We start from the raw sequence: 25,718 nt of genomic DNA on the forward strand, positions 1-25,718 counted from the left end.
AGAACTTATGAAACGATATGATTATATGACCATAAAAATAACAGACATGAACACAAAAGACAAAAAGAGTAATATGACATAATCTACAGTGGTAGATCTATAATAGAACATGCTTTAGTTTCTGACAAATGTAGAATAATACAACAAAAATATTAAACCTGAGGCTATGCCAATTATTTTTTTTAAAATTTTTTGTCAGGCAGAGTTAGACAGTGAGAGAGACAGACAGAGAGAGAGTTATAGACAGTGAGAGCGAGACAGAGAGAAAGGTCTTCCTTCCATTGGTTCACTCCCCTAATGGCCGCTACGGCTGGCGCTGCACTGATCCGAAGCCAGGAGCGGGGTACTTCCTCCGGTCTCCCATGTGGGTGCAGGGACCCAAGCACTTGGGCCATCCTCCACTGCCCTCCCAGGCCACAGCAGAGAGCTGGACTGGAAGAGGAGCAACCGGGACTAGTACCCGGCGCCCCAACTGGGACTAGAACCTGGAGTGCCGGCGCCACAGGCGGAGGATTAGCCAAGTGAGCCATGGCGCCGGCCTATGCCAATTTTTTAAATAGAGTAATATTTGAAGCTGGTTTTATAAAATGTTCATTATCCAAAAGACTAAATAGTAAACAGTAAGTTTATAGACTTCATAGTAAACAATATTAAGACAATGGGTTGAGAAATGTAAGAGACATACTATGCAAATAATCTTATTAGAAAAAGTGTTTTCTAGCAAAAGAAATGTAAGCTCAGCTTTTGGAACACATTTTTATGAAACAAAAGTAAACCAAAAGTAAAAAGCACATGATTTAACCCGGAAAACACAACGTGCACAGGTTTAACACAGGAGACCCCTCCCACAGCAGAACAACAGTGCTGAGAGCAGGAAGGAGGGTCACTCCGGTGTCAGGCTGGCTGGCATGCCCTGACCTTCTTCAGTCATTCCTCAGGTTTCACATAAAATCCATATTTTCATATTACCTTACCCTTGTTAACAGTCCAGATTCTGCAACAGACTGTTCCTCTGGGACTGCCACTGGCTTGCTCTGCTCAGCTGGAAAAGGCTGGTCAGCTCCATTTTTATAGTGGTTTGATAAAGGTATCTTTGGTTCTAACCACTCGATTGTCGTTCCTGATGAAGTAAGAGAAAACTTTCGCTGAAAGTTGCTCATAATCTGGAAAGTTCAGCAGATGTGGGTTTTATTAAGAATTCTGTTTTTGAGTCTACACGACTACAAGCAATTCAACCTGTTAAGAGATCCTGCAAGACAGTCACTTGTATCTCATTAGCATGAGCACCATGATTGGGTATTTTACATCACAGCAACTTGCAACCTGAAATTAGACACGATTTAAAAGAGATCAACCCTGAATAGGACTGAATTCACTTCTTGAGCAAGTCTGTGAATCTTGACATGTATTCCCAACCTCACAGCTGATCTGCTGTCCCCCCCCGTATGAACTCCGTTCCTCTAGTGATCAATTAGGCTTTAAGGGGTCACAAGTATAAAAGGAGGTGGGGACTGTCAAACAGTAAAACCTGCGTCAGTTTGGGATTGAACCATATTCTCAGCAGCAATTTGCTAATCAATCGAAATAACCCCTTGGATCTAATGTAAGAATTGCAAATACGTCTTTTCCATCATACAAAGTCCCACATAACTTTTACACTGAAAGACTCTTCTGCTGAATAAGTAACAACTGACCCAGTGAAAGACAATGGGCACATTTAGAGACCTGTCATCTCCTCAGCTAATGACTCACACGTCTCTTGTTACCCTCGACTAGTTTAACAAAGTGGATTCTATGCCTAATCAATAATGGAAAATGTTCCATTTGATTGCAGAGACTGATCTAGGTTTCACAGAAGCTAGGCTACAGAGGGCTGTACACAGCATGCCCAGAATACTGCAGCAGAAATTTAAAAACAGAACCACACGCTTCGGCAGTTTGTAACAGAAGAGCACACTTCAGTAGAAGGATAAATGGCAAATCTCTACCAGGCTAACAGAACATTTTGACTTCTTCAGTCTCAATTAGCACAAGGGGGAGTTCATGACGCAGTGAATGCCTTGGGTAACTTTTTGGGGACTGTTTTAAAATTCTAAAGAAATTAAAACATTTTGTTCCTACTTTAAAATGTTTATTTTTAATATCAATATCCAGATATCTTACTTCTAAATAGAAAACTCACATAGATGATAAACTTAAAAGTGCTGCTTCAAGAGATCACTCAACTGACTGGAAGTTACAACAAAGCCATACATTTTTCAAGTTTTCATTTATTTGAAAGAACAATACAGAAAGACAGAGATGGAGACCTTCCATCTGCTGGTTGACTCCCTGATGCCCACAAAAACTGGGGCCAGCAACTCCTTTTGGATCTCTCATGTTGGTGGCAGGGACCCAAGTACTGGGCCATCATCTGCTGCCCCCTACGGTGCACACTAGTGGAAAGCTGGATTGGAAGCTACCAGGTACTCTGATAGAGGATGTGGCTTCCCAAGTGGCATCTTACTCTGCTACACCACAACTCTTGCCCCACAAAAGTATTCATCAAACTAATCATTTGCTCTCAGGCTCCCTCTAAGTCAATAATCACTACTGGGGCCGGTGCTGTGGCGCAGCGAGTTAACGCCCTGGCCTGAAGCACCGGCATCCCATATGAGTGCCAGTTTGAGTACCGGCTGTTCCTCTTCCAATCCAGCTCTCTGCTATGGCCTGGGAAAGCAGTGGAAGATGGCCCAAGTGCTTGGGCCTCTGCACCCACATGGGAGACCTGGAAGAGGCTCCTGGCTCCTGGCTTCAGATCGGCGCAGCTCTAGCAGTTGTGGCCATTTGGGGAGTGAACTAGTGGATGGAAGACCTCTCTCTCTCTGTCTCTACCTCACTATGTGACTCTGTCTTTCAAACAAATAAAATAGATCTTAAAAAAAAAAAATAATCACTACTGAGTCTTTGGATAACATAATTAAGACCTTATGGGACTAATTTGAATTAAGACTTCATTTTCCTTATCTCAAAATTTAAATGGGAAAGTAATTAAGCTTTGCTCTTCACAGCTATATTGAGAATTAATCTCAAATGACTTAATAATAAATTTCTAAAGACCTAATTTGGAAAACATGAAATTTATATGGAGAATTACCAATGTCAGTTGGTCCCAAATAACCACAAATTTTACTTCAAAAAAGTGATATGACAAACAACTTTCACATTAAACACTTCTGTGAAGTTTACAATGTGTTTTATTTCTGTAATTTAAAAAAATCCAAGTTTGTATTGTACATGTTTCTGTAATTATGAAGGAAACATTTAAAAACAAGACTATGGGGAGAGGTAATGGGCCTAGTGGTTAAAATCGCACCTGGGATGACTGCATCCCACACTGGAGCACTTGGGTTCAAGTCCTGGCTCCACTCCAGAACTTACTCTTGTGCTAATCCACACCCTGAGAGACAGCAGGTGACGGCTCAAGTGGTTGGTCTCTGCCAGCCAAGTGTGAGACAAGCACTGAGTTCCAGGCTTCTAGATTCAGTCAGGCTCAGCCTTAGCTGTTGTGGGCATTGGGGAATGAAGCAGAAAATGAGAGATTTCTGTCTGTCTCTTTCTTATTCCCCATTTGCCTGCTCTGTCTCTCTGTGTCACACAAATAAATTAAAAAAAATTTTTTTAAAGATTGTACATTAATTTAAGCCAACCAAATGAAATTTCTAAGAATTTTAAAAATTACATTGTGTTTAATTTGTTGAACATACAGTATCTAGCACATTGCTATCTGTTATACTTTAAAAAATTAAGCAACATAAAATAGAAACAAACTCTTTAATTTCACTGACAAAATTATTATTACCTGCACCAGAATCAACCCAAACTTCATATCTCAGAATAATTCATCCAATGTTCAAGCTGAGTGAATAGTTAAGTAAACTTAAGAATAGAGGCCAGTGTTGTGGTACAGCAGGTTAAGCTACCATCTGCAGTGCAGGATCCCATATGGGTGCCAGTTCAAGTCCTGGCTGCTTCACTTCTGATCTAGCCAACTGTTAATGCACCTGGGAAAGCAGTGGGAGACGGCCCAAGTGCTTGGGTCCCTGCACCCAAGTGGGAGACCCAGAAGAAGCTCCTGGCTCCTAGCTTCAGCTTGGCCCAGCCCTGGCCATGGTGGCCATTTGAGGAGTGGACCAGCAAATGGGAGACCTCTCTCTCTCTCTCTCTCTCTGCTTCTGCCTCTCTATAACTCTACCTTTTAAATTAATAAATAAATCTTTAAAAAAAAAAACCTAAATTACATGTGTCCTCTCAAAGTAATAAAAAGCAACCAATAAAATTATGTTTATCAAAAGCAAGTAATAAATAGAAAAATACTCTTGACCTTAAGTGATAAAATGTTAAGAAGTAAACTTATGCAGAAATTCCCTAATAATGATAGGGTAAAATAAATAAAAACTAAGAATAAAAGAGAAAATACTGAGGGAAGGAAATACACTAAAATATGAATACTGGCAGGTTCTTGTTAGTAGGACAGTTCAGGTTTTTTTTTCTTCTTTTAACTGTATGGTAGTTCCTAAATTTTCTACAATGAGTGTTTTGCTTTATAACAGGAAGAAATTTATACTGGACTACCTACAGTTCCTACAAGGCACTTATCCTCATTTACAATCCACACGATACACGTTCCTCCACCTCTTTAAGTGTCCTCTCCCCTACCTCTCACTCCTAAACTAATTAGTAGTTTCTCAGTGGCTTTCCTGGACCTTTTTCTTTCTTCCTTTCTTTCTTTTTTTTTTTTTTTAAATATTTACTTATTTATTTGAAAGTCAGAGTTACAAAGAGAGAAAGTGAGAGAGAGAGAGAGAGAGAGAGAGAGAGAATATCTTCCATCTACTGGCTCATTCCCTAAATGGCCGCAACGGCTAGAGCTGGGCCAATCCGAAGCTAGGAGCCAGGAGCTTCTTCCAGGTCTCCCATGTGGGTGCAGGGGCCCAAGCACTTGGGTCATCCTACACTGCTTTTCCAGGCACATTAGCTGAGAGCTGGAATGGAAGAGGAGTAGCTGGGACTCAAACTGGCACCCATAGGGGATGCTAGTGTCGTAGGTGGCAGCTTTACTTGCTAACACACAACACTGGCCCCCAGGACCCTTTCTCCAAGAGTCATCTGTCCATTCATCTGTTCTCACACAGTACTTTGTTCCTACTGTTACTGGCACTTTATATATTACTTTACGTTACTATTTACATATTTCTTTCCCAACCAGGTTATGAATACTTTAAGAGGAACATGCATAACTGAGTGGCCTCTTTAATAGTGCCCTGAACTGTCCCCCCAGTTGCCACTGGCTTGAAATGTTGAATTTAGGCACACATGAGGATGAGATCCACACTATAGCCATCTGACTATGGAAAACTTTTTCTTGATCACAGACTCACTTTTTTTTTTAAAGCCCTTCTTTCACAAGTAAAGGGAATTAACTGGAAAAGACAACAAAGAATTGTTGTGAAATACTAAGTTACCACTACTTTTTTTTTTTTGGACAGGCAGAGTTAGACAGTGAGAGAGTGAGTGAGAGAGAGAGAGAGAAAAGGTCTTCCTTCCATTGATTCACCCCCCAAATGGCTGTTACGGCTGGCGTGCTGCGCCAATCTGAAGCCAGGAGCCAGCTGCTTCCTCCCGGTCTCCCATGCGAGTATAGGACCCAAGCACTTGGGCCATCCTCCACTGCCTTCCCAGGCCACAGCAGAGAGCTGGACTGGAAGAAGAGCAACCAGGACAGAATCTGGCACCCCAACTGGGACTAGAACCCGGGGTATCGGCACCGCAGGCAGAGGATTAGCCAAGTGAGCCACGGCACCGGCCTAAGTTACCACTATTAATACAATGTGATAAGCTTATGCATCTCAGTATAGAAGGACGCATTTTTTTCTTTTACTCCAATGTAATACTATTCTTTTTCCCCAAACAATTAATTTCAATAGTAGGTGCTTTCAAATACAGTCATACACATAATTTTTTTCAAACCAAAAGGTGGCAATTAGTAGGGGGCTGACCAAAATTCAAGAAATGATCGCAATGTTTCCACTCTGGTTAACTGGATGGACAAATGGATAAGTGACACTCCAATTCCTTTTTTTATTTTTATTTATTTATTTTTTATTTTTTTGACAGGCAGAGTGGATAGTGAGAGAGAGACAGAGAGAAAGGTCTTCCTTTTTGCCATTGGTTCACCCTCCAATGGCCGCTGCGGCCCGCACATCGCGCTGATCCGAAGCCAGGAGCCAGGTGCTTCTCCTGGTCTCCCATGCGGGTGCAGGGCCCAAGGACTTGGGCCATCCTCCACTGCACTCCCGGGCCATAGCAGAGAGCTGGCCTGGAAGAGGGGCAACTGGGACAGAATCCGGCGCCCCAACCGGGACTAGAACCGGGTATACCGGCGCCGCAAGGTGGAGGATTAGCCTGTTAAAGCCATGGCGCCGGCCATACACCTCCAATTCCAACAGAAATATATCAGATGAGGTTTTGAGATCTGTTTTGACATGTTGAGTTTGAAGTCTAAAGGCTATTCAATAATAGGCCTAAATTCAAGAATCGGTACACTATTAGTGTGATAATTAGAAACCTAGAGATTCACTGGTTTTTAGCTTTCTTTAGTTAAGATTTTCTGGAGTTAGAATTTACAACAACAAGTATAATCTTTCTAATGTTTGAGCCCTCAGTATTATGTCCTACCTTTAATCTATAACTTACCTGCAGGCAATGAGCCCTTCTGATGCGACGCATGCTGCAACTGGAGAATGTGAAAGCAGTCATTTAAGCAGTTCATAGTTGCCATGGAAGTAGCTTTGAGCATTAAGAGATCCTGGTCCAAGGAACTAAGATGGCCAGAAGCAGGAAGACATTCAATCCGTCTAATTAAATCTCTTTGTTGTCCTTCAGCATGAGACATCATCTAAGGAAAATAACAATTGTGTGGGTCCCATTCATAATTTCTAAACATGTAAAATTTTTTTAACTTATTCAAGAAACACCAAGAAAAAGAGACAGAGATGCAGACAGAGCTTACTTCTACTCGTTGGTTTATTCCCCAAAAGCCCACAATGGCCAGGGCTGGACCAGGTCGAAACCAGGAGCCAGGAACTCAAACCAGGTCTCCCACACGGTGGTAGGGACCTAACTACTTGAGCTATCACCTGATGCCTCCCAGAGTGCACATTAGCAATAAGCTGAAATAGAGCACAGAGCCAGGATGCAGGCATCCAAACCAGTGTCTTAACTGCTAGGCTAAATGCCTACCTTTCTAAGACAATTTATAGGACTTACTAGGTTAGAAATCTAGTTTAAGCTTGTTTAGCTATTTTCAATTAGTGAGCATTTGACATATTTTTCTACAGAGCAGAAGACTGTGACCTTAAGCAGTTATACATTTTCTGGAAGCAAACATGGTCAAAAGACTCACTATTTTTCAATTAACGGTATAAATTTATAAAGTCATCAGAAAACCTACCCCAGAACACTTTTAATAGCACTCTTAACTGGGGGCCAGCGTTGCACAGCATATTAAGTCACTACCTATGATGACAGCATCTGATGACTGCCAGTTCGAGTCCCGGATACTGCACTTTTAATCCAACTACCTGCTAAGGCACCTGGGAAAGCAGTAGACGATGGCCCGAGTGCTTGGACCCCTACCACCACATGGTAGACCATGGTGGAATTTCAGGTTGCTGGCTTCAGCCTGGCCCAGCCATAGTGGATGCAGCCATTTGGGCAGCAGATGGAAAAGCTACCCCTCTCTCTCTCTTTCTCTCTCTCTCTCTAACTCTGCCTTTCAGATAAATCAATAAAAATTATTTTAAAATTAGCATCAAAGGTATCATTACAAAGTAAATTGATTTTCTGCTGGGCTCTCTATTTTCTTCTCATACTTGAATCTACACTGTGAACATGGTTTTAAAAATTGTTTATCTGCTACCTTTTTTTTTAACTTTACTTTCTGGTCCCTTTTAGCAGATTACAAAGCCAAGAGCTAGATAAAAGATTTTTGATGCCAAAGAGTTTAATACATCCTGCTTTGATTAGGTGTCCTGCCTACTTTTTTTAACAGAGCAATTTAATAAGTATGACTGGTGAGCAACTAAATTTTTAAACTGAAAACTGAATTTATGAAGCTTAATTACTTTCAGTTGTGAGCAGAAGGTTCTCAGAGTGCCTATCCTTTAGACATTAACTTAATTCACATAGAAATTCTATACTGCAGACTCTTCTAGCTTTCAGAGGCTCTGTTCCAAAATATTTTTAATAAAGTTTGACTAGTGAGAGATGCAAAATAATCCCACCATTCAAATTAACTGTGCCATACATGAAACAGTCCCTGGAAACAGTTAAGGATTCAAAACCTTCACAGAAAAAAAAAAAAGTTTAAAAATGAGAATGTGGGGGCTGGCACTGTGGTGTAGTGGGTAAAGCCACAACCTGCAGTGCCGGCATCCCATATGGGTGCAGGTTCAAGACCCAGCTGCTCCACTTCCGATCCAGCTCTCTGCTATGGCCTGGGAAAACAGTAGAAGATGGCCCGAGTCCTTGGGCCCCTGCACCTGTGTGGGAGACTGGGAAGAAGCTCCTGGCTCCTGGCTTCAGATTGGCGCAGCTCCAGCCGTTGCGGCCAATTGGGAATGAACCATCGGATGGAAGACCTCTCTCTCTCTGCCTCTCCTTCTCTCTCTGTGTAACTCTGACTTTCAAATAAATAAATAAGTCTTAAAAAAAAAAAAAAAAAGAGGCCGGCGCCGTGGCTCAACAGGCTAATCCTCCGCCTAGCGGCGCCGACACCAGGTTCTAGTCCCGGTCGGGGCGCCGGATTCTGTCCCGGTTGCCCCTCTTCCAGGCCAGCTCTCTGCTGTGACCCAGGAGTGCAGTGGAGGATGGCCCAAGTGCTTGGGCCCTGCACCCCATGGGAGACCAGGAGAAGCACCTGGCTCCTGCCTTGGGATCAGTGTGGTGCGCTGGCCGCAGCACGCCGGCCACGGCGGCCATTGGAGGGTGAACCAACAGCAAAGGAAGACCTTTCTTTCTGTCTCTCTCTCTCACTGTCCACTCTGCCTGTCAAAAAAAAGAGAGAGAGAGAATGTGGTCATAATGACCTATAGAGAAATATGGCTAGAAAGCTATCTAGGTAGAGATATTTATACATGCATATATATGTGTGTCTCATGTATATGTACATATTTTGTATATAAATTTGGGGACTAACTACCAATAATCCAAACTTAATGAATAGGTACTTTCATACACACTTTGGAGTATAGCTTGAAATGTCTCCTAGAACTGAACAAATATAATCCATGACCCAACAATTGAACTCAGGTCTATTAACTCTAAAATGGATAAAAACTATTACAGTGCATTCATACAGTGAATATTATATGGTAAAGAAAGGAACAGTTACACTCAACATTACAAGTAAATTTCAAATACATAAGAAGGCATACCCAAAGCAGTGTATGCTATATGATTCCAATTTTAGAAATTTCAAAAAAAGACAAAACAAATCTATGGCATTAGGAAGCAGAATAGTGAGGATGGGTATAGTGACAGAGAGGTCTAAAAGGGTATTCCAAGGTGTGGGTAACATTTAATTTCTTGATCCAGGAAGTGACATCAATATTTTGAATTCAAATAACATTTTGAAAAAAATTTTATTTAATTAAAAAAAAAAAAAAAGAGAGAAACGGGGCCAGTGTTTATACAGTGGTGAGGTTGCTCTTGGATGCCTACATCCCATCTCAGAGTACCAGGGTCAAGTCCTAGCTACTCCACTTCCAACCCAGATTCTTGCTAATGCACACCCTAGGAGGCAGCAGATGACAGCTCGGGTACTTGATCCCCGATACTCATGTGGGAACCCAGATTTGAGTTCCAGGCTCCATGGCTGTTGCAGACATTTGGGGAATGAACTAGCAGGTGGAAGATCACTGTTTCTCTCTCACTCTCTCTCTCTCTCTGTGGTTTTCAAATAAAATCAAACAAAAAACTTTAATTTAAAAAGATACAATAAGGCCGGCGCCGCGGCTCAATAGGCTAATCCTCTGCCTTGCGGCGCCGGCACACCGGGTTCTAGTCCCAGTCGGGGCACCGGATTCTATCCCGGTTGTCCCTCTTCCAGGCCAGCTCTCTGCTGTGGCCCGGGAGTGCAGTGGAGGATGGCCCAAGTGCTTGGGCCCTGCACCCCATGGGAGACCAGGAGAAGCACCTGGCTCCTGCCATCGGATCAGCGCGGTGCGCCGGCCGCGGCTGCCATTGGAGGGTGAACCAACGGCAAAAAGGAAGACCTTTCTCTCTGTCTCTCTCTCTCACTGTCCACTCTGTCTGTCAAAAAAAAAAAAAGATACAATAAGAGATATCCTTATTTGCGTATTTGTCTATAATCTGTTATAAGGTGATCAAATTTGAATATGGGGGAAATATCATGCTTAAGATACTCAGGACTCCTGTGTTTCAACTGTCTCACTTACTAGACTGAGCATCTTGGCTACTCTCAGGGCATAGCACAATACCAGCAAAAAGCATGCACTGAATAACAGAATCCTAGTAAACAGTAAATACTAAAATAGATTTTTGTAACAAAGTTGTATTCAAGCCCAAGAAGACACTATTGCCAAGAATCAATAGTTTTTGCCAGCTGTTACCTAACACTGGACTTAGCCATAGACTTTGATTAAAATGTTCCTTTCAAACCCACTCTAAATTATATCTTTGCATTATAATATCACAAAGCTGGCCATTTCTAGAACAAGAATTTTCAGTTAGCTCTAAAGAATCCTATGGGATTTGTTTCAGAGGGCCTGTGAAGTATGAACTATTTTTATAATAATTTTAAGGAGTTATCTACATCTACACTATGATGACATATATCTTGATGATGCAAAAGCAATGACAGCTACAACTACTGGACCATTAGTGAGAATAAAGGTGGTGGCACCAACTCTACCAGTATTCTTCATTGCCACATGCTCAAAGGAGAAAAAAAGCTAGTTTTGTTTAACAATGTCCTTGAAAATGTAGAAAAAATCATTAGGCTTACTATATATTGGCTTTTCTTTTTTCAAGATTTATTTATTTATTTGAAAGAGTTATAGAAGGGGGAGACAGAGAGAAGGGGAAAGGAAGGAAGGAAGGGAAGAAAGAAAAGAGGAAAGAAGAGAGAAAGAGAGAAAGAGAGAAAGAGAGAGAGAAAGGAAGGAAGGAAGGAAGGAAGGAAGGAAGGAAGGAAGGAAGGAAGGAAGGAAATCCTCCATCTACTAGTTCACTCTCCAGATGGCTACAATGGCCAGGGCTGGCTCAGGCTGAAGCCAGGAGCCAAGAGCTTCTTCCAGGTCTCCCATGTGATAGCAGGTGCTCAAGCATTTGGACCATCTTCCATTGCTTTTCCTAGCCCATTAGCAGGGAGCTGGATTGGAAGTGGAACAGCCAGGACTCAAACCAGCATCTATATGGGATGCCAGCATTGCAGGCGGTGGATTTACCCACCATACCATTATGCAACAATGCCAGCCCCTATAACTTGATTCATGTGTAGACATTTTGGAAGTAGTCTATGTGAAAAAAGGATTTACACATAAAGCATTTCCATTGCATGCCAAAGGTACAGAAGTTGCTTAGAGGAAAAGCACTTGTGCGACTGAGTTACAAGCTGAACTAGCTTTTGCTCTTTGAAGATCACCAGTCTAATATGAAAGAATAACTGAAACTATGGCTATTCAAGCCTAGGGGAGTATGTGATAGACATTTTCTCAAGAATGAATAGAAGGAGCCTGTCACTTCACAAAAAAGACAACTGACACTATATTTGTCATCAACTATAAAATTTAAGTTTTAAAAATCAAAATTAGAATCTATAAAACCAAATCTGCTAAAATAGGTTTGATAACTTCCCCAGAGTGAAAGCCTCTTCTGATGGGACTGATGGGGATGTAAATAAATGCGAGTTTCAGACATTGTACAAAGGTAAAATGGATTACATTTGCAAGACCTATATAACTCAACTAATATCTCCAAATGACTAATGCATGGTGTTACATAATCATGCATAGACATGAGGGCCAGTGCTATGGCGCAGTAGGTTAATGCTCCACCTGCGATGCTGGCATCCCATATGGGTGCCGGTTCTAGTCTCCGCTGCTCCTCTTGGATCGGCTCTCTGCTGTGGCCTGGGAGAACAGTGGAAGACGGCCCAAGTCCTTGGGCCCCTACATCCTTGTGGGAGACCCTGAAGAAGCTCCTGGCTTGTGGCTTCAGACTGGTTCAGCTCCAGTCATTGCGGCCATTTGGGGAGTGAACCAGCGGATGGAAGAACTCTCTCTCTCTGTCTCTCCCTCTTAAAACTGTCTGTAATTCTGCCTCTCAAATAAATATATAAAATCTTTAAAAAAAAAAAAAAAGTGCAGGACAGATCCTTGGCTATTCAAGGAACAAAATATAAAAAAAATCACTGAAAACAGATTCTCTAAAGTATCTTTTAAGAAACTACTAGTTGGGGCTGGCGCTGTGGCACAGTGGGTTAATGCCCTGGCCTGAAGCGCTGACATCCCATATGGGCGCCAGTTCGAGACCCGGCTGCTCCTCTTCTGATCCAGCTCTCTACTATGACCTGGGAAAGCAGTAGAAGATGGCCCAACTCCTGGAGCCCCTGCACTCACGTGGGAGATCTGGAAGAAGCTCCTGGCTCCTGGCTCGTAGCTTCGGATTGGCATAGTTCTAGCTGTTGTGGCCAACTGGGGAGTGAACCATTGGATGGAAGACCCCTCTCTCTCTGACTCTCCTCTCTCTCTGTGTAACTCTTAATTTCAAATAAATAAATACATAAATCTTAAAAAAAAAAAAAAAAGAAAAAAAGGAACTACCAGTTGTCTGGGGGCAGCATTATGGTGCCAGTTCTAGTCCCAGTTGCTCTGCTTCTGATTCAGCTCCCTGTTAATGCACCTACGAAAGCAGCAAAAGATGGTCCAAGTGCTTGGGACCCTGCACCCATGTGACAGACCTGGATGGAGTTCCAGGCTTCTGGCTTTGGCCTGGCCCAGTGCTGCCACCATTTGGGGAGTGAACAAGCAGATAGAAGATCCTTCTTTCTCTCCTCTCTAATTGCTTTTCTGATAAATTAATTAATTAATCTTTTAAAAAAGAATGAGCGGCCAGCACTGTGGCTTAAAGCCCTGGCCTGTAGTGCCGGCATCCCATATGGGTGCCAGTTAGAGTCCCGGCTGTTCTATTTCCAATCCAGCTCTCCGCTATGGCCAGGGAAAGCAGAAGATGGACCAAGTCCTTGGGCCTCTGCACCCACGTGGGAGACTTGGAAGAAGCTCCTGGTTTTGGAATAGCACAGCTCTGGCCATTGTGGTCATTTGGGGAATGAACCAGAGGATGGAAGACCTTTCTCTCTCTCTGGCTCTACCACTCTCATAACTCTGTCTTTCAAATAAATAAAATAAATCTTGTAAAAAAAAAAAAAAAAAAAGGACGGCCAGCGCCGTGGCTCAATAGGCTAATCCTCTGCCTTGCGGTGCTGGCACACTGGGTTCTAGTCCCGGTCGGGGTGCCTGATTCTATCCCGGTTGCCCCTCTTCCAGGCCAGCTCTCTGCTGTGGCCCAGGAGTGCAGTGGAGGATGGCCCAAGTGCTTGGGCCCTGCACCCACATGGGAGACCAGGAGAAGCACCTGGTTCCTGCCTTCAGATCAGCGCGGTGCGCCGGCCACAGCACGCCAGCCGCGGTGGCCATTGGGGGACGAACCAACGGCAAAAGGAAGACCTTTCTCTCTGTCTCTCTCACTGTCCACTCTGCCTGTCAAAAGAAAAAAAAAAAAAAAGGAAAGAAAGAAACTTCCAATTGTCAAGTTTTGGTACAATACCAAAGAATAATCTCTTTATTTAAAATGTTATTAAAATGTTCCTCTTGGGCCAGCATTGTCATATAGTGAGCAGAGTCTATGCCCATATCTCATTTGGTTGCCAGTTTGTGTCCCAACTGCTCCACTTCCTATCCAGCTCCCTGCTAATGCACCTGGGAAAAGCAGTGGAGGATGGCCCAATTGCTTGGGCCCCTGCACCCACATGGGAGACCTGGTAGAAGCTCCTGGCTTCTGGCTTCAGCCTGGCTCTGCTCTGGCCATTGTGGCCATTAGGGGAGTGAACCAATGGTTGGAAGAGCTCTCTTTCTGCCTTACCCTCTCTCTGTAACTCCAACTTTCAAAGAAATAAATACATCTTTAAAAAAATTCCTCCTTTTTCCATTCACATTATTTCTGTGAAGGCAAATTTTCAACACTTATTTAAACTAAAATTATAAATTGAAATAGTTTGAGTGCAGAAGCAGATGTGATAATCCTACTGTGTTCTATTAAGCCAGACATTGAAGGGATTGCAAAAATGTAAAACAAAATCAGGCTGGCACTGTGGCTCACTAATCCTCCGCCTGCGGCGCCAGTACCCCAGGTTCTAGTCCCGGTTGGGGCGCCGGGTGCTAATCCCAGTTGCTCCTCTTCCAGTCCAGCTCTCTGCTGTGGCCCGGGAAGGCAGTGGAGGATGGCCCAGGTCCTTGGGCCCTGCACCCGCATGGGAGACCGGGAAGAAGTACCCGGCTCCTGGCTTCGGATCGGCGCAGCGCCGGCCGTAGCGGCCATTAGAGGAGTGAACCAATGGAAGGAAGACCTTTCTCTCTGTCTCTCTCTCTCACTGTCTATAACTTTGTTTCTCTCTCACTGTCTAACTCTGCCTGGCAAAAAATAAAAAAATAAATAAAAAATCAGTCTGCTCTTTCCAATAGTTACTTTGTTTCAGAAAAAGATCATTGTTTAACATAGAAACACATTACACTGTCTCATGCAATAAGCTTATTAACTTTCATTTTAAAATAAAACAAACATGTTCTTAAGTTTCTCAGTTTTGATTTCCAGTAAGGTAAATATCAATAAATTTAACTCATATAAAACAAAAGTCCTTAATAATTTTAAGAATGAAAGGGGTCCTGAGAGCAGAGCTTCAGAATTGCTACCTAGAACAAGAGGATAGCTTGATATTAAAATTTCTTAGAAAAGAAACAGGATTTACATAGTCTCAAAGTATCTCTCCAAGATATTTATTAACTACAAAGGGAATGATTTTTCCCTACAGTGGAAAAATCTAGAAGTCACCTTAAGCAAATGATCAAGGTCAATATCACTAGTAATAAGAAATAGTAACATCATGAACTCCTTGAAAGGGGGTACTGTGAATACAGCATCTTTTCTATAATATTCGTTATCAAAACGTAAAATCTCATTGAAGTCATAAAAAAATCAGACAAACCCAAATTCAGTAATATTCAAAAAATAAATGATTAATAATCTCCCAAAGCGTCAGGGCCATGAAAGACAAGGAAAGACTAAAGAATAATTACTGCTTAGAAGAGACTAAGAAATAATCACTAGGGGCAGGCAGTTAAGATGCTGCTTAGGACGCTGCCTCCATCCCATATCAGAGTGCCTGGGTTCGAATCCCAGCTCAGTTTCCTACTCCAGCTTCCTGCTCCGCAGAGGCTGGGAGGCAGGAGTGAGAGTTCTGGTGGTTGGACCCTGCCACCCAGATAAGAGACCTAAATTGAGTTCCCAACTACCAGCTTTGGCACCCAGCCTGGCTCCAGCCATTGCCAACACTTGAATAATGAACTAGCAGATGGGAGCACACCCTTTCTGCCTCTCAAATAAATAAAAAAGTAGATTAACTAATTAAAAATAAACAAAATAGTAAATGAATAAATAAAAGTAAAAAGAGTCACTTATTTGGTTATACAGCCCTCCCATTAGTCTTTAATAGACCTTTTGATCATAAATTTCATTATCAAAGGAGTATGTATCTTTACTTAGGAACTGAAAGATAGAAAATGAAAAACTAAGTGTGTCTGCTACGTAGTTGACAAACATGAGAAACAGAATACTATATATTAATCAGGGTATCTTTCTTATTTAAAAATTATCTGCATACCAGATGGGAAATAATGAGGGCCAGGAAAGATGCAAACAATATTTAAAAATAGAAATCATTTTGTGCATTTTAACTTTACTTCAATTCAAACTTACTTCTCTGACTTCCACAAGATGGTCTGGAGGTAAGTGTGCTCTTTTGCTCACTGACTGCAGTTTGGAATGTCCAACATTAAAAAAAGAAATGGCATTTTGACTCGGTCTCCTCTGGGATATAGGAGAATTACCACTAGATGCAAGCGAGAAGCTCCGTGACTTCAGAGGAGGATTATTCTGTTAGACAAAGAAAATAATTACCTTTTAAAATTTAGGCTCTCTACCCATACATTTGAGACTTACACATGAACACTTTTAAAACCTGGTATGGGGCTGTCAGGGCACAGTGGGTTAAGCTGCTGCTTGAAACACCTGTGTCCCACCTACTCTGCTTCTGATCTAACTCCCTGCTAATGTGCCTGGGAAACAAAGATGATGGCTCAAGTACCTGAGTTCCTGCCATCCACGTGGGAGACCCGGATGGAGTTCCTGACCTCTGGCTTCAGCCTGGCAGAGCCCCAGTGATTACAGTCTTTGGGGAATAAACCATCAGACAAAAGCTCTCTCTCCCTTTCTTACTTTCTCTCTGTCACTCTGCTTTTCAAATAAATTTTTTAAAAAATTTTTAGAAAAAAATAAAACTATAAATGGTTGACTTCCTCCTAAAAAAAAAAAAAAAAAAAAATCAGGGGCCAGCATTGTGGCATAGCTGGTTAAACCACTATCTGCAACACCAGCATCATATATTGGGGCACTAGTACCAACAACTCCACTTCTGATCTAGCTCCCTGCTAATGTCAGGGAAAGCAGTGAAAGATGGCCCAAGTGCTTGGGTCCCTGCCACCCATGTGGGAGATCCAGATGGAGTTCCTGGGCTACTGGCTTCAGCCTGGTCCAGTCTAGCCATTCTGGCTACCTGGGAAGTCAAACAGCTGATGGAAGATCTCTCTTTTTCTCTCTCTCTGTCACCCTGCCTTTCAAATAAATAAAAATAAAATATTTAAGAAACATAATAATAAAATATTATAACAATATTATATATTAATATATACTATGTATTATAATAAAAACAAAATAATAAAATATTTAAGAAAAATCATAATAAAATAAAATACATTCCAATTAGGGGTGAGCATTGTGGCATATCCAGTTAAGCTGCTGCTTGGGATGCTCATATCCCATTTCAGAATTTTGGTTCAAGTTCTGGCTACTCCACTTCTGATGTAGCTTCCTGTCAGTGTGCTTCAGAAAGCAGTGGCCCAAGTACATGGGTTCCTGCCACCCATGTGGGAAACTCGGATGGAGTTCTGGGGAAATTCCCAGCTTCAGCCTGGCCAACATTTGGAGTGAACCAGTAAATGGAAAATCTCTGTCTCTCCCTCTCTCTGTTACTCTGCCTTTCAAATAAATACATTAATCTTTTTTAACAAATTAATTGGGGCTGCTGTTATGGTTTACTGGGTTAAGCTGCTGCCTGCAATGCCAGCATCCCATATGGGTACCAGTTTAATTCCCAACTGCTCTACTTCCAATCCAGCTCCCTGATAACATGCCTGGAAAAGCAGCGGAGGATGGCCCAAGTGCTTGGGCCCTTGCATCCATGTGGGAGACCAAGAAAAGCTCCTGGCTCCTGGTTTTAGTTTGGCTCAGCCCTGGCTATTGCAGCTAAATTTGAGGAGTGAACCAGCAAATAGAAGACCTCCCCTCCCCAACTCTTTCAAATAAAGTAAATATAAATCTTAAAAAAATTAAATTAACCTCAGAATCGACTGAAAGAAGATGTTTCTTAAGATAATAAAATCTAAGATAATTAAGGTTCAAGTATTTCTTTTTCTTTCTTTCTTTCTTTTTTTTTTTTTTTCTTTTACTTATTTGTTTGACAGGTAGAGTTATAGACAGTGAGAGAGAGAGACAGAGAGAAAGGTCTTCCTTTTGTTGGTTCACTCCCAAATGGCTGCCACGGCCGGCACTGTACCGATCTGAAGCCAGGAGCAAGGTGCTTCTTCCTAGTCTTCCATGAGGGTGCAGGGCCCAAACACAAGGCCATCCTCCACTGCCCTCCCGGGCTACAGCAGAGAGCTGGACTGGAAGAGGAGCAACCGGGACTAGAACCTGGCGCCCTTATGGGATCTGGCGCCGCAGGAGGAGGATTGACCAAGTGAGCCATGGTGCCGGCCCCAAGGTTCAAGTATTTCACAATTGCAATTTAAAAAATTAATTTCCAATTTTTGCTACCAAAGAATGCTTCTCACATTTTACAATTAGGATAATAAAAAATTCTAATTTCAGATTTTAAATTTCATAACTCAAAAATGTCCTCAGCAATATGCAACATAATATATTTTCTAATATAATATACAAGTATCCTTTGGAAGAAAACAGTACTTTCTGAACAGGTCATCAAAGAAGGAGGTACCTTTCTCTGAAGGGACGAGAGAACTTCCACTTTGACTATGACCTTATCTGAATAAGATCAGAGTCGGCGAACTCAAAAGGCCTCCATAGCCTTGGCAACTCATGATAAGAGCCTAGGGTGATTTCTGACACCATAAACAAGAGTGTCAATTTGTTAAGTCAACAGTAGGAGTCACTGTGCACTTACTCCTCATGTAGGATCTCTGTCCTTAATGTGCTGTACATTGTGATTTAATGCTATAACTAGTACTCAAACAGTATTTTACACTTTGTGTTTCTCTGTGGGTGCAAACTGTTGAAATCTTTACTTAATATATGCTAAATTGATCTTCTGTATATAATGATAATTGAAAATGAATCTTGATGTGAATGGAAGGGGAGAGGGAACGGGAGAGGGGAGGGTTGCGGGTGGGAGGGAAGTTATAGGGGGGAAAACGCCATTATAATCCATAAGCTATACTTTGGAAACTTGTATTCAATAAATAAAAGTTAAAAAAAGAAAAGAAAACAGTACTTTCTGATCATTGTCAATGACTTAAATTCTGCAATATAAGAACAGCCCTTATGTCAGATGTCTTGAAGACTGTAGGCCCAAATTACGAACAATTTTTTAAAAAGATTTATTTATTTATTTGAAAGGGAGAAATACAGAGAGAGCAAGAGAAACAGAGAGACAGAGAAATCTTCCATCCACTGGTTCAGTCTCCAGAAGGTCACAACAGCCACAGCTAGGCCGAGGCTAGGAGCCAGAAGCCTCCTCCGGGACTCCCATCAGGGTAGAGGGGCCCCTGCACTTGGGCAGTCTTCCACTGCTTTTCCAGGTGCATTTGCAGGGAGCTGGATGGGAAGTAGAATAGCTGGGACTCAAATCAGCACATATATGGAATGCTGGCATTGTAGCAAGAAGCCCAACCCTCTATGCCACAGCACTCTCACCAGTATTAACAATCTCTTTTTTTTTATTTTTTTTAATTTTTTGACAGGCAGAGTGGACAGTGAGAGAGAGAGACAGAGAGAAAGGTCTTCCTTTTTGCCGTTGGTTCACCCTCCAATGGCCGCTGCGGCCGGCGCATCTCGCTGATCCTAAGCCAGGAGCCAGGTGCTTCTCCTGGTCTCCCATGGGGTGCAGGGCCCAAGGACCTGGGCCATCCTCCACTGCCTTCCCAGGCCATAGCAGAGAGCTGGCCTGGAAGAGGGGCAACCGGGATAGAATCCGGTGCCCCAACCGGGACTAGAACCTGGTGTGCCGGCACCGCAAGGCGGAGGATTAGCCTGTTGAGTCACGGCGCCAGCCAACAATTTTTTAAAATTCATTTTGGGGGGAAAGAACATACCAGGAAGAATAAAAAAATTAATAGAAATCAAGCTATCACGTGGGTATGGAATCTTTTAAATATGCCACTCATATATCACCTTTTTTTATTAGACATCTCTAGTCTAAGATTTCAAGTAATTGACTTCTTTTCAGTTTAAAAAATTACAATAATAAAACACTCCAAAGAAGATATACAAAGGACTGAGCAAAAAATACATGACAAGATGCTCAACATGGCTAGTATCTAGGGAAATGAAATCAAAACCACAGTAATATTCCAGCTTAAACCCATTAAGGTTGCAAGAGCAATAATTTTTTTTAAAGGACAGCAAGTGTGGATGAGAATATAGAGAAACTGCAACCCTCAGACTTCATGGGTGAGGATGTAAAATGGCATGACTGCTTTGGAAAACAGTTCAGTAGTTCCTCAAAAATTTAAATATAGAACTACCATAGGAACCAGTAATTCCACTCCTAAATAAATACATAAAAACTTGAACACAAATGTTCAAAGAATATTATCCATAATATCTATAAAATAAAAACAACTCAAATATCTACCAACTGGTGAACTGATAAACAAAATGTGGTATATCTACTCAACAGAATATTACTCAGCTTTAAGAAAAGAATATTGGGGCTGGCGCTGTGGTGTAGCAGGTAAAGCCGCCATCTTTAGTGCTGGCATCCCATATGGGCGCTAGTTTGAGACCCGACTGCTCCACTTCTGATCCAGTTCTCTGCTATGGTCTGGGAAAGCGGTATAGGATGGCCCAAGTCCTTGGCCCCTACATCCACATGGGGGACCCTGAAGGAGATTCCGGCTCCTGGCTTCAGATCAGCCCCGCTCTGGCCATTGCGACCATCTGGAGAGTGAAACAGAGGATGGAAGATCTCTCTCAGCTTCTGTCTCTGCCTCTCTGTAACTCTGCCTTCCAAATAAATAATCTTTAAAAAAAAAAAAAAAGAATATTTACTGGGCTGGCATTGTGGCACAGTGGAATAAAGCCTCTACTTGCGATGCCAGTACCCATATCACAGCATTAGTTTGAGTACCAGCTACTTTGCTTTCAATCCTGCTTCCTGCTGATGTGCCTGGGAGGCAGTGGAAGAAGGCCCATGCACTTGAGCCACTATTACCCACATGGGAGACCCAGGTGGAATTCCTGACTCCTGGCTTCAGCCTGGGCCAGCCCCAGCAGCTGTGGCCATTTGAGAAAAAATCAGCAGATAGAACATCTCTTAGTCACTCTGCCTTTCAAATAAATAAATAAATGAATACATGCAATATCATGGATGAACCTTAGAAACAGCAGGTGAATGAAAGCAGACACAACAAACCACATATTATATGATTCCATTTGTATGACATGCCCAGAATAGAACACATGAAAACAGAAATTAGTGTTGGCCAGGGACTTGGTAAAGAGAGATCAGTTACTGCTAGAGAGTATGAGTTTTGGGGGAGGGGGTAATGAAAATGTTCTGGAATTAGATAGTGACAATGGTTGTACAACCTTGTGAATATACTAAAAACTATAGAGCTATATACCTTAAAAAAGTGGATGTCATGGTACATGAATAATATCTCAATTTAAAAATATAAAAAACTTTCTTCCTGGGGGCCGGCGCTATGGCATAGTGGGTAAAGCCACCACCTGAAGTGCCAGCATCCCAAATGGGCACTGGTTTGAGTCCCAGCTGCTCCACTTCCGATCTAGCTCTCTGCTATGGCCTAGGAAAGCAGTAGAAGATGGCCTAAGTCCTTGGGCCCCTACACCTGCGTGGGAGACCTGGAAGAAGCTCCTGGCTCCTGGCTTTGGATTGGCACAGCTCTGGCCATTGCAACCAATTGGGGAGTGAACCAGCGGATGGAAGACCTCTCTCTCTCTGCCTCTCCTTCTCTCTCTGTGTAACTCTTTCAAATAAATAAATCAATCTTGCAAAAAAAAATTACCACTTTGATTAAAAAAAAAAAAAACTTTCTTCCTTTCCCTTCCTATGGTTTGGATACTGTTTAAGTGCCACCCTCAAAAATTCACATGCTGCAAGTTTGGTCCTCAGTGTGGTGTTGTTGAGGTGGTAGGACCTTTAACAGGCAGAGCCCAGGGGAAAGTAATTAGGTCACTGGTGGGGTGCTGTCTTCAGAAGGGATTCATAGAGTTCTCACGGGCCCCTGGTTGGTTAGTTCTCCAGGAGTGAGTTGCCGTAGAAAGAGAAAATCTGGCCCTTCTCTAGGCTCTGGCCCACAGTCATCATGTGATCTCTAACACATGCACTCCTGCCACTGTGATGCATCACCCATGAGGCCTGATGGGGCTGCCCTATGTCGGATATTCAGTCTCCTAAACCATGAGCTAAATAAACACCTTTTCTTAATAAATTATCCAGCCTCAGGTATTTTGTTATGACAACAGGAAATAGACTAAGACACTCACATTTGTGCATTCATATCATATACAAATCCACATTACCTTTCCAATAGCTTCAGTGTGATGTTGTGTACATATCTGAAGTCTGCTAACCCAATGCTGTCGCTCCTTAGCATCTGTGGCTGGTAAAAAGAATGTAAAAATTATTTACTTGTATAGTTCTTTAATGGATATGAATGCCTGCAGCATAACACTGAAAAGCAGAGATTGGACCTACTCCCTCTAGAGCAAATGTCCCTGCCTGGGGGAGGTAGGCAAAAGGCCAAAGCACCAACCTTGTTAGGGACACAGTAGTTGGACGTGGACATTTCAAAAGGAGGATAAATTCCACACAGCTATGTGAGGATGAGACTGATATATCTTAAATCTCTCATAACAACATGCTCTTGTTTGAAGAAATAAGGGATGAGCATTGTTGCACAGTGCGGTTAGGCCACCACTTGGGGTACCTGGATCCCATATCAGAGTACTGGTTCAGTGCTGACTGCTCTGCTTCAGATCCACCTTCTGGCTAATGAATCCTGGGAGGCTCAAGTACCTGGGCCCCTGCCACTCATGGGGAAGACTCAAATGCAGCTCTGGGCTCTAGGCTTTGGCCTGGCCCAGCCCTGGCTGTTTCAGGCATTTGGGAAGTGAACCAGTGGATAGATGATCTCTGTCTATTGCTCTGCCTGTCAAGTAGATGAGAATAAACAAACATTTTTTAAAAATAAATAAACAGCTTCTGTTAAGGATTTGATGTATAATCAACAAATGCTACTGCAGCATGTTCAGTAGGATTAGCATATTTCATTTTATTCATTAAAAACACAAATTTCTACACAAATTAAATTCATCTATAGAAGTTACACTTTATTTTAATGAACATTTTAATAAATTTTAATATGGATATTAATCACTAGAAACTGCAAAGAGAACATACAAACTAAATAAACTGAAGAGGCAAAACACATGTTTACAGCAGACATAAGAAGTCTACGTATTTTACATTTTTCAGTCATCAGGGTTTCCCCTTCACACATTTTTTTAGGGTTCAATCCTAAGCAGACTTGTTCATTAATTCTCTCAAGAAAAGTAATTTATTGAAACAGATTTTAAAAATTAAAAAGCAGTTTCAAGATTTAGTACAGTGTGTTTACTCACTGATGACAACAGTTAGTATTTCCCGAACCCAAATGAGACACCAGCTTCTCAAGGAAGGAAGGAAATCAGAGTATCGGTTCTTATATCTCAATCGTACCTCTGAGTTTATACTGTTCCCCACTGGCAGCATTTACAGTGAAGGTGTGGGAGTCCTCATCACTGGGTGATATTACAGCTCCCGCAAGCTGCAAAGTACCTCTGGGTTTTTGATTTCTAGACTGCTCATTCACAAAGTACTCCAACAGCCCAGCTTCATTGTTCAAAACAAAAAACCTGCAATGATTAAACAGAAGCAATAATTTTTCAACATTTATCCTAGCCGAACTAAAGCAAAGCAAACATCAATCACTTACATACTTCAAGTTTTTGCTATTATAAAAAAAATAAAATTCCAAAGCATTCAGGAAGTTCAGTAATCCTTCCTTGTCTAGGGTTTTGCTTTCCACGGCTTCAGTTGCTCACAGCCAACCAGAGTTCAAAAATCTTAAAAAATATTTCATAAAGTTTAAATAACTTTTACCACAGTACATTATAAAATTGTTCGGTTTTTATTATTATTGATCTCTTATGTGCCTCTAATTTTTATGTTATATTGTTGGTATGCATGTACAGGAAAAAACAGTTTACACTGGATTCAGTACTCTTGTGATTTCAAGCATCCATTGGGGACCTTGGGACTTACTCTCCAAACAGAAAGATGGGGGCAGACCACTGTACTCAGAAATACTAGACTGAATTTTCTAGCCTTAAAATTACTGACAATTTCTGGCCGGCACTGCGGCTCACTAGGCTAATCCTCCGCCTTGCAGCGCCGGCACACCGGGTTCTAGTTCCAGTCGGGGCACCGGATTCTATCCCGGTTGCCCCTCTTCCAGGCCAGCTCTCTGCTGTGGCCAGGGAGTACAGTGGAGGATGGCCCAAGTGCTTGGGCCCTGCACCCCATGGGAGACCAGGAGAAGCCCCTGGCTCCTGCCATTGGATCAGCGCGGTGCGCCGGCCGCAGCGCGCCAACCGCGGCGGCCATTGGAGGGTGAACCAACGGCAAAAAAGGAATATTTTTCTCTCTGTCTCTCTCTCACTGTCCACTCTGCCTGTCAAAAAAAAAAAAAAAAAAAGATTACTGACAATTTCATTGAGTTTAATAAAAGATACAAAAATTCAGCTGAGGGAAAGGAATTTAATAAGGAAGAGGCATACCATTTAATGCACACAGGAAGCAAAGAGAAAGTCTCTTTTCAGAGGAAGATGTCTCTTCAAGACTCACTAACAGGAAGGATAAACTGCCCAAAGACAAATGGTGGTGAGGATATTTATTTAAAATTCACTGGAGGGGCTGGCGCTGTGGCACAGCAGGTGAAAGCCCTGGCCTAAAGCACCGGCATCCCATATAGGCGCTGGTTCTAGTCCCGGCTGCTCCTCTTCTGATCTAGCTCTCTGCTATGGCCTGGGAAAGCAGTAGAGGATGGCCCAAGTCCTTGGGCCCCTGCACCCGCTTGGTAGACCTGGAAGAAGCTCTTGGCTCCTGGCTTCAGATCGGCGCAGCTCTGGCTGTTGTGGCCAATTGGGGAGTGACCCAGTGGATGGAAGACCTTTCTCTCTGTCTCTACCTCTCTCTGTAACTCTTTCAAATAAATAAAATAAATCTAAAAAAAAAAATACTTAAAAAAAATTCACTGGAAACAGATGAAAGTACAAGCTCTGAGGTTAACCAAATGCTAGGTAATAAATGGATCTGGTTTAAGATTGTTTTCCATTTTATTTGAAAGGCATAGAGACAGAGAGACAGATCTTCCATCCATTGGTTTACTCCCCCAAACTTCCCTAACAGCTAGAGCTGAGCCAAGCTACAGCCAGGAACCCAGAACTCCATCGAGGTCTCCCACATGGGTGGCAGGGACCCAAATACCTGAGCCTTCATCTCCTGCCTCCCAGGATGTCCATCAGCAGGAAGCTGAATCAGAAGCACAGGAGCTAGGAGGTGAATAAGGCATTTCTATGCAGGATGCAGGCAACCCAAGCAATGACTTAAGGTGTTGCACCAAATGCATAATATAATAATCAGCAAAATATACAATGAGCATCATAGTATTACAGTGAAAGATTTTGTGAGCATATCATAAATTTGTCATAATTAAAGATTACTTGTCCTGTTTAAAAATGAAAAAGCTGCAAATGAAGATGCAGAAACATAAGGAACTTGAAAATAAACAACAAAATACTTAAGCTCTTTGGAAAGAATCTGATGTTCTGATTCAGTTCTAGATTAACCACCTGCAGAGCTCAGAGACCAATTTCAGTAGTGCAACAGTTCTTTCCTTTTAAGAAAAATAAAAACTTTTTGTTTTTTAAATTCGTGTTTGGTTTTGGAGGAGTTTGGC

General features: G+C 42.2%; 1 protein-coding gene across 2 annotated transcripts in view; it reads right to left on the minus strand.

Annotated features, from left to right (window-relative positions):
- The window catches only part of OSBPL11 (oxysterol binding protein like 11), a 92,620-nt gene that overhangs the window by 31,931 nt on the left and 34,971 nt on the right, over nt 1-25,718 (minus strand). Inside the window, exons 3-7 of one of the 2 annotated variants that reach the window (XM_062209229.1) lie at nt 23,438-23,613; nt 22,240-22,319; nt 16,096-16,272; nt 6,736-6,937; nt 975-1,120 (exon numbers count right to left, since the gene is read on the minus strand). In XM_062209229.1, the coding sequence (XP_062065213.1) occupies nt 975-1,120; nt 6,736-6,937; nt 16,096-16,272; nt 22,240-22,319; nt 23,438-23,613 (781 nt within the window). The remainder of the gene's footprint in view (nt 1-974; nt 1,121-6,735; nt 6,938-16,095; nt 16,273-22,239; nt 22,320-23,437; nt 23,614-25,718) is intronic. The other variant, XM_062209238.1, reaches the window with a different exon arrangement.

The sequence above is a fragment of the Lepus europaeus genome, chromosome 2 (genome assembly GCF_033115175.1).
Source record: "Lepus europaeus isolate LE1 chromosome 2, mLepTim1.pri, whole genome shotgun sequence".
In the NCBI taxonomy this organism is placed as follows: Eukaryota; Metazoa; Chordata; class Mammalia; order Lagomorpha; family Leporidae; genus Lepus; species Lepus europaeus.